This window comes from Mytilus galloprovincialis, chromosome 12 (genome assembly GCF_965363235.1).
Source record: "Mytilus galloprovincialis chromosome 12, xbMytGall1.hap1.1, whole genome shotgun sequence".
Lineage (NCBI taxonomy): Eukaryota > Metazoa > Mollusca > Bivalvia > Mytilida > Mytilidae > Mytilus > Mytilus galloprovincialis.
Window position 1 is genome coordinate 20,404,821 of NC_134849.1, and position 10,392 is coordinate 20,415,212.

General features: G+C 33.5%; 1 protein-coding gene across 2 annotated transcripts in view; it reads left to right on the forward strand.

The window, feature by feature from the left end:
- The window catches only part of LOC143053935 (16 kDa calcium-binding protein-like), a 43,371-nt gene extending 34,461 nt beyond the window's left edge, over window positions 1-8,910 (forward strand). For both annotated transcript variants that reach the window (XM_076226740.1, XM_076226739.1), the window contains exons 2-4: window positions 3,202-3,355; window positions 4,478-4,572; window positions 8,472-8,910. In XM_076226740.1, the coding sequence (XP_076082855.1) occupies window positions 3,202-3,355; window positions 4,478-4,572; window positions 8,472-8,685 (463 nt within the window). In that variant the 3' untranslated portion in view covers window positions 8,686-8,910. The remainder of the gene's footprint in view (window positions 1-3,201; window positions 3,356-4,477; window positions 4,573-8,471) is intronic.
- Window positions 8,911-10,392: the final 1,482 nt, after the last annotated feature.

The window sequence follows — 10,392 nt, forward strand, 5'->3', positions numbered from 1 at the left end:
AAAAATGATAGTCACAATTTGATTAAAATGTGTGTATGGATGGAGAGAATTGACCCTCGTCGTTTTCGGTTGACCAAATATTGTTTTCAAACTGAATATAGGCAATCCAAGTGATAAAATACAAGTTAAGTTCAATCTTCAGAGGCAGTTTTAAGGGAGGTGCTTCCTCAAGGTGTTACATCTAGTATTTTCAATCTAACAGCCCAAATCTTAATACTGCCATGTAGGTGCTTCCCCTTTTGAGAATCAAGATCCTCATCTGTATCTACAGGTAAAACTTTTTAGCCAGACACGACAAGTATATCGATCCTGATTATTGAGTACTGCAAATATAAGAAAAAGAATGCTTGTCAAAATGGATTGAATTCGAAACAGATAGTTTTTTTTCTCTAAAAGTTAGATAAACGTATATGATTTTGCAATTGATTTACAAGACTGGTGCCTGAATGCATATATATATATATATATATTCGTGCAATATCCATAAAATGAAAATAATTGTATGGTATGACGTCACTGTGAGGAAGTTACAATACATGGTAGTTCATAACAAACATTACAACAACTGCTTCCGTAGACATCTCGTGAAACCCAGATTTTATTTATATTATAACTGGATTATCTTTCTTGTCTTTTCTGTTGTTTTTCATTGGCTGAAATTCACATCCATTTCTTTAAAGAGTAATTGACCCTGGGTTGATTGATTATTTTTTTGGTGTTTAACGACACTTTTATCACTATTGAAAAATGCTGGCTCACAATCCCAGTGTTGACACTATTTATTTATGGTGAATGTTTCATTTCTAATGACGAGGAAAATTTCCACGAAAAAAAAAGGGGATGGCATAATCACTGTTTTAAAAATTATCAATAATTATCAAAATATCTGTAAATATTGAATATGATTATGACTGCATGGATATATCATGTATATGTTTTTGTCTATTTATTACAAAGCCATAACACGAGGTAAATATACAATAGGTAACATAATAATACAATAAAAATATATACTTTTACAAACCATTATACATGTATATCATAATCAGTTATTTAGGTATTAATAAACGATACCACCTGTCTATATAATGTAACATTGAAATAAGATTACATGACTGCTCACTTCTGTTTGCTTGGATATTTCTTTTAATAACTTAGAAATCATGTTTGCTCTAATATTAACCAATAGAATAGGCAGTTACCATGTCATCAACAAGTTTGAGCTATATGTCTAATGGAACGACTTTGTTTCTTATATTTCTATACAAGCTGTATACTCATAATGCTTTTTGTGCTTGGCTAATGAGATTTTCTTTGCTTCTATTGTTCTTCTGATAATCTAATTAATTACCGATTACTTAAATAAGGTAGTACCAAACACCTTCACAAAAATGAATTTTGCTCGTTTAATTTTCATAAAATTTTGACCGAATAGTGACCCTGAACCTATAACGAAAATATAAAAAAAAATCAGAAAACTTAAACCACACTTTATTAGAAAATTTTGGTTGGACAAATTGCACATATTGCATGCAGTTTGACTTACAACAATTTTGATCATTGAGAAGCATAATATTTCCTGAACAATAGAACGTAACTAAAACGTTCAGCTGATTTTACAGAGTTATTTCTCTTTAGTGTTATGTACCACCTTAATGTCCAGTGGCAAATAGTTTATCGCGGCACAATCTGTACTGAATGCGTAAGTACGTGTGATTATTCTCCGTGTGAATTATTTTGATAACCACCATTTGTAGATTGTTTGTAACTGTTCCTCGTTAATATTATCCTCCTCGGGTTTCGGGTCTTCATAAACGGTCATTCGTTACAACTCGGCCGATTCCATACCTTCAAGGAAAGTAACGAGGATTGCCGATTGTATAACCGGGATTGTCTGCTGTATCTTTGACCATATCATGAATCTGTTGAAGTTTGCAAAATATAAATGTGTAAGAAGATGTGAAATAATTGCCTACGAGACAACTCTCCATCCAAGTTACAATGTTTAAAAAGTTAATAAGTACAGGTCAAAGAACGGTCTTCAACACGGAGCTTTGGCTCACACAGCATAGCAAGCTATAAAGGCCCCCAAAATGACTGGTGTAAACAGGAAAACCAACGGTCTTATCAATTTAAAAAAACGAAAAAACTAGAAACGAGGAACACTAACGAATAAAATTGAAAATGGAAATGGGGAATATGTCAAAAAGACAACAACCCGACCAAAGAGCAGACAACAGCCGCAGGCCACCAATGGGTCTTTAATGCAGCGAGAAACTCCCGCACCCGGAGGCGTGCTTCAGGTGAACCCGAAACAAAAATATATACTAGTTCAGTGTCATACTTAACTCCGAAATATACACAAGAAACTACAATTATAAATCATACAAGACTAACAAAGGCCATAGAGGCTCGTGACTTGGGACAGGCGGGGTTAAACATGATTTTGATATCCCCCCCACCCTAATACCAGGCTCTAGCTATAAATAGCCAATGTAGAAAAAAACAAACACACACAACAACACGCACAGTAAAAGTCAATTAAAAAGAAGTTAGAGTCCGATGTCAGAATAGGTAACAAAAGAAAATAAACAAAATGACAATGATACATAAATTAACAAAGGACTACTAGCAGTTACTGAAATGCCTGCTCCAGACCCCAAATAAACTGATTGAAAGATTACGTCTTCATCATATAAATATCTTGTACAATCCCTCCCGTTAGGAATTTAGTATAATACCATCATGAAATAAATACATTGCCCGTATCATGGAAACAACTGGTTTTAGAATAAATGTGTTTATTTCCGATGCAAGGACCCTAAAGTGAATCAATATTAAAGCCAAAATATGCCATCTTTAATGACCTGACAACCTATCGTAACTTTATCCCTTCTTAAGCACATTTAGTTCTTTATTGCTGAAAAAAGACACAAATAAAGTTCTACACTTCATGGCATATAAAAAAAATGATGCGTCAATTAAAATAACTTAATAAACATGACAAATCAGGCAGACACGTGTGAGCATCTTACCCCAGTAGTCTTGGAACCCCCCCCCCCCCCCCCCATTGTATGAATTCTAATGAATATCCCAAGTTAAACCGGCCTAAGACTTGCCTTATTCATCATGACAGGAATGGATTTTGGATTTCCATTGTGGGATTTTTACAAAATAAGAGGTTTTTCTTTTAATTTTCAGTGCAAAATTAAATGATGTTTCTGAAGATGGATTTATACGATATCTTAAGGGAGAATTTGCTGCCATGGATACAGCAAAGCATGGAACGTTGTCACTTCTTCAGTTTGAGAAATTATTGACCTTCCTAGGCTATGACGGAGAAATGAAACCAGAGGTAGGACGTCTCATATTAGTGAGGGTCAGGATGGGGTGAGGGGGTTCCTTTATTGCTTTAAGATTTATTTTTTCAGGCCATTTTACTCCGTTTTTAATACTTTCTGCCCATTATTCTCTATTCTTATTGTAAAATGGTGTTCTCTTTTCTTTATATGTAATGTCAATTATTATCTATTCTTGTTTTAAAACTTTGTTTGTTGTTCTTTATATTTTATGCCCATTATTTTTTATTCTGCAGACCCCAATCCACACCCTCATTAGTGGTTTCCAGCAATTGCGGAGCATGTTGCATGATTTTAACGTTGGAAAAAAATGAAAAAAAAACGTTTGTGAAATTCATTGGTCGTTAGATATTGGTTCCTGCAACTCAGTTGGTACTCTGTTGCGTAGCCGAAACCATACAAATAACGATATTTTATTCCCTAATATCAATTTTGAATGATGAAGAAAAAAATGATGCATTTATCATGTAACACGCAATGTGACAATATACTATTCCAGTAAACACGCTTCAAAAACCAAGCTGTTTTAATCTTTTACAATCAGTTTGTTCGTCGAGATATGCATTTCATCTGTGTTTGGTTCTATAGTTCAACCAAGCAGCTATCGATGTATCCGAACGAAGTCAAGGTCCAGCATTTTCCTCAATGTTGGCCAACTTTTGTGTTAGATTTTCGGAGCCCACTGGATTTTAGTTTAAACATAATTATTTATAGTGGATTGAGAAACAAGTTAATACAACTTATATTGATCGCTTTCCTCTTGACTGGTGCGAGTGCTGCCTTGTTGTGGTATTAGCCTGCTTTTTTTTCGAAATCTACGAGGGGGTCTTTTACGTGCAAGATATATTGCTCTTTCTTAACACGGGTCAGCTACTTATCGTCCAATTCCGACGGACTATCGTCGTTTCGCAAGACCATATTCGCAAATGGTGCCAAGGGAGTATTCACAAATGATGTCGAGGGAGAGCCGAAAATTCAGAGAATTCAGTCCCGGAAATTGTCTTCCCAGAACGGGGACCGAACCAGGATCCTTGTGTTTGTAGTCCGATGCGCTATAACCACTGCTCCATGGCTACACCATGGGTTTTGAGTTTTAATGATTCTTTATTTTATTTTAGACAATATTTGAAAAAGGAAACGTTGCCTTAAAAGAAGGCATAACAGTTGAAGAATACTGTAAAACAATGAGCAAGTTTCCGGATGTTAAAAATAGGTAAGAGTTAAATTTATTAGAAAAAAACGAAAATACAGAACTCTAAGGAAAATTCAAATCGCAAATTCCGTTATCAAAATGGAAAAACCAAAGCTCAAACAAATTACACGAATAGAAATCAATCGTCATATCCCTGTCTTGGTACAGGCATTTCCTTTTTTCGAAAATGTTGGCTTAGACCTGGTTTTTTTTATAGAAGAGAGCTGCACACAAACAATAGAAACAATCTATGTTGTTGGAAAGAGGTTATATATTTTTTCCATCTGATAAGTTAAGCCTTTTTCAACTGATTTTTATAGTTAGTTCTTATGTTGTACTGTTATACCACTGTCCCAGGTTAGGGAAGGGTTGGGATCCCGCTAACATGTTTAACCCCGCCACATTATTTATATATGTGCCTGTCCCAAGTCAGGAGCCTGTAATTCAGTGGTTGTCGTTTGTTTATGTGTTACATATTTGTTTTTCGTTTATTTTTTTTACATAAATAAGGCCGTTAGTTTTCTCGTTTGAATTGTTTTACATTGTCTTATCGGGGCCTATTATAGCTGACTATGCGGTATGGGCTTTGCTCATTGTTGAAGGCCGTATGGTGACCTATAGTTGTTAATGTCTGTGTCATTTTGGTCTTTTGTGGATAGTTGTCTCATTGGCAATCATACCACATCTTCTTTTTTATATATAGTATATCTGGACTTAATCTATTGTCGAATAATTTAATAGTGAATATATGATCTATCCAATCTCTGCAATTGAGGTTAATAGATTATTATAGCAGTTGGTGTTAAAAAAAATAATTCTTGAAATGTTTGCCACATGTACATGATGTATCCCCTATCGAGTAGTAGTTGTTATATTATCTGCTGATAATTGTTATTTTTTTTCTAGATATTTAAGAAGGAAATAATTAGGGTGTAAGGAAATATTTTTGATACAAATGTATCATGCATTTGCCATTCTATAGCAAGCATACTAATTTATTTCCTTTTCGATGAAAATAGTTTGTATCATATATATTTATAAAGGATAGACATAGTAAGTAAGTAAGTTTAGTAAGTAAGTAAGTAAGTAAGTAATTTTTATTGAAGAAATCCAAAATTACAGGATTGATACCCAAGACAATACACATTGGTTATACACAAACATACAAACATATATATCATACCAAATTTATAAACAGTGTATATATGAGGAGGTGGTACCACAAAGTTATTTAGTACTTTATAAAGCATTTCTAGAAAAGTACATGTCGCTTATAAATTTAACGATAACTCTCATTATATCAGTCTCACCACACGTATACAAAAAATTATGTAAGACATAAGATAGACACATAATTTCACTTGGGATCTAAAGGAGGTAGTTTATTTGTGATATTTATTGAATATGTGACACAAAAAATGTCAGCCATGCACCATACATGTAAGTACAAACTGAGACTACTATAACACATGTGTTATAGTAGTCTCAGGTACAAACAAAAGATAGAAAACCGATTTTTTTTGTATGAATCGAATGACACACATTATCGCAGGGGCGGATCCAGCCATTTTAAAAAGGGGGGATTCCTAACCCAGGACAAAGGGGGGGTTCCAATTACATGTCCCCATTCAAATGCATTTATCGTCCTAAAAAAAGGGGGGTTCCAACCCCCGGAACCCCCGCCTCCTCTGGATCCGCGCCTGTATCGATCCCTCATTTTTCAAGGTATATTTGATCTTTTAGGGTAAGGAAGTTTGTCACTGGTGAGTTTCAAAAACGCAAAGTTTAACAATTTATGGTATATTATATGAGATTTTCATATTACCGATTTTGACTGCGGAATTTATATTTTTTCAACACGTTACCATCTCTGAGGTTCGACATCCTGGTACTCGATCAAGCAAGAACAACTCAAATAAATAAATTCAAGATTTTAATCGGTACAATTTTGAGGGAAAGTTTACTGTTTAATGCTTTCTATATATAACTAAATTATCAGAAAATAGTAAACCTTCCCCAGAAATTGCACTGTTTATATATTTGCTTTTACTTCTTTTTGTTGCTCGTAAACTAATACATCGAGTACTAGGATGTCTTACCTCAGAGAAGGCAATCCCTTGAAAAAATAGACAATTAAAAGTTGGTAATATGAAAATGAACTATTTTGTATTCTTAATTTTTTCAGTCATTTTGCTGTATTCTTTAAAAAACAGTGTGTCCATTTTTCTCTAATCTGCAGTTTTAGTTTTATTTTGTCTATTTTTACTATTTTTGATCTGTTCAAGTTTATCTATTCTTTATTTTTTTGTTTGTTCTATTTTTCTCTATTCTTAATTTTTGTGCTTTTTTGTCTATTCTATATTTTTTAGCCTATTTTGGCCTATTTTTATTTTTTTGTCCGTTTTTTTCTCGGTATAATGTTCTTACTGTTCTCTATTCTGTAAATATAAAGATACGGAGATATGGTATGACTGCCAATGAGACAACTATCCGCCGAAGTTAAAATATTAATGAATGGCTATTATTTATTTTGAATTTATTGAACCATAAAATTAATTTTTTACACTTAACATTGAATAATCCGCGAAGCGGATTATGTAGATGTGAAATCAAAAATTAGTTTTATGGTTCAATAAAATCAAAATAAACAAGTGAAACTGCGAGCTACTGCTCACTGATGATACCCCCGCCGCAAGTGGATAATATTAATAGTGTAAAAATATGCAAGTGTTCGGTAAACAGGAAGTTGTCGAGTGATGAATCTGAAAACGCATCACACGGTATAGCTGACTTATATAAATCCTGAAACCAAATTTCAGAAATCCTTGTATTGTAGTTCCTGAGAAAAATGTGACGAAAATTTTCAACTTGGCTATCATGTGTAAAATCAGACAAGTGTTCGGTAAACAGGAAGTTGTCAAGTGATGAATCTGAAAACGCATCACACGGTATGGCTGACATATATAAATGTTGATACCAAAGTACAGAAAGGGTGGATGTGTAGTTCCTGAGAAAAATGTGACGAAAGTTTCATGGGACGGACTGACTGACGGACGGACGGACGGACGGACGGACGGACGGACGGACTGACGGACGGACGGACAGACAGAGGTAAAACAGTATACCCCCCTTTTTTAAAGCGGGGGTATAATTATTGCCATTCATTATAAATAAATTTCTATAAAAAATAAGGCTCAAAGAACTTTTTATATTATATATATTAACAATAACAACGTACACACATGTTGGTGTATGAATACACAACGTCAGAGTGGGCGTGTCGCCATCAAAATTGACAACATTGAAAATAAAACTAATAATTTTAACCAATCAGTAGAGAATAAATACACCAAATTTATTTATTAGTAGATGTTAAGCAATTATAGCCAACCGTACGGCCTTTAACAATAAAACAAAACAATATCGTAGAGTCGTCCATAGAGGGCTCTGACATATAACTATGACACAATTCAATTTAGAAAACACAAGGCCTACTTTATAACAAGAAAAATTTTTTTTTTTTTTTTTAAATATGATAGACCCAACGAATCGATAACCAATGAATTACAGGCTACTGACTTGAGACAGGCACTTGGAGAATGCGGCGGGTTAAACATGTCTGTGAGCGCTCAACCCTCACCCTAACCTGTCCGGCTAACCCCATTCATGCCCTTTTATATAAAAACATATGTGATTTAAGATGGAACTGAATATGTGTTAATGTTTGAGATACATGCTTTTATCAGGAGATTTTGCTAGGTGCATGACTTAATATTTATTAAAAGAAAGATTGAGGCTTTCTTGGCAAACTTGTTTTTTAGCTATTAGATTGACCTTAACTTGATGGCTTGCAAAAACTTTAATTATATACTGTATTGTTTTGCCCAACTCTTGATGTATTTCTTTATTTCATTTTTAAGGACCAACAGACTACGAGCACTGTTCTTGAAGTTTGACCATAGTAACGACGGTTTCGCGCCAAAAAAAGACGTTGTAGAGGAAATTCGTAAGATGGGTGTAGACATTGACAAAGAAATACTCACCAAAGTAGATAATATGGACGTTAATAAAGACGGAAAGATTTCATACCAAGAATATATGTATACTAGTTTGAAGGAGAAACAATATATTTGAAATGTTTTCATAAAGGAGTGAATTATGTATTTATATATATATCATACAAAGACAAGGACATTCACGTTTTGTACATTAAAGTAGCTTCACACTGCATATTAACTTTTTTACATGTATCTGAAAAAGATACAATTATTCTACTTTTCATTGATTCTGGTTTAAAAAATCATGTTATAAAAATATATACTTATATCATTAAAAATATAAGCAAAAATGTAAACAAAATCCCATTGTTTTTACTTTTTTACTCTTTTATAAAAAAAAATATCCGATAAAAATCATTAAAAGTGAGAGAGAGAAAAAAAACAACAACAAAAAAATGAAGCGGACCAAAGAGTAAAATGTGTTCAAATATTGGTATATAGGAGCATCTTTGGGTGATTCATTTTCTATTTGTGTAATATGATATAGGCAGTGTTTGGTACTACTTCTTGGTACATGTATAAACGATAGTTTGACAAAATTGGGTGAACAAGCAAACAGGACATAATAAGGTTAATATGACGATAATTGGACACAGCAACCAAAACTTTGTATATATACATCAAAGCCACACAACACAACTGGCTAAAATATTCAAACAAATTGAAATAAATTCATAAAGACGTCAACAAAAATGTTTTGTCTTGCATACCAAACATTATTACATGGACATTAACCAAGCCATGAATTATATAGCTTGTTTTCTTTGTTTCATTCTTTGTTATGGTATTGGAAGATACATGCATTTTTTCAAGAAAAAAAAAAGAAAAAACCATAACGCAACAAAGTTCATACCATGTCTGTTATTGTCATGAATACGATACTACATTTCCACCTAGCATCACATATAACATGTTCAAATGTAGTCATTGCAAATTAAAGTGATGCAATCAGTATTTTAGAGAAGCGTCCAACCCCTCTGGAACCAGCGTTTAACGTTAGAATTATACGTCCCAAAAAAAAAAGGAATTAGATTCCAAGCAAAAACTCATAATTTGAAGAGAGCTGACAACGTCATAGCCAAACACGAGAATTACAACTAAATATTTATATGATCGGAAACGGATCCTTTGATTGGATTTAATAAATCATTCGTATTCGGTAGCAATGAAAAGACAAACAAAACATAACAAACCAGATGCTCCGCAGGGCGCAGCTCGAAACCTGAACAGTTGAGGCAAGTATGGACACGACATTCAAGCTTGACACAGCTCTAAATTTGGATTGTAATTAAATAGTTGACACCGAATAGGTTTCTGACACAGAATAAATGCGGTCTAAGAACTTAAAAGAAGTAAAATTGGACATTTACCTATTATGGTCCAATATCCAAAATATAAATACATGGTTAGATTCAGCATATATATGAGAACCCAAAGAATTCATTTTTTGATGATATCAAATAAAATTCAATTTTGGACCCTTTAGAACTCAACTTGATGTTGACCAATTTGATAAAGGGACTCAGTGCAGATGAAAACAACAGTTAATCAATTTTATGCATCTGATCGAGCGCTTTTCTGGAATTTCCTTCATCAGGTACGCTCAAAACCGAGTATTTGAAAGCCAAAGATGTATAAGGACCGCGAAAAAGTTGAAGAGCCCTATTTAATAAAACCAAAAAGAACATAAAAAAATAGCCAAAATCCTTCTTAGGCCAACTTTGCATGAGGGAGTTTAAACTTTATTATTTCAAAATTGGTCTGTTATAAATCGAGCCAGTAC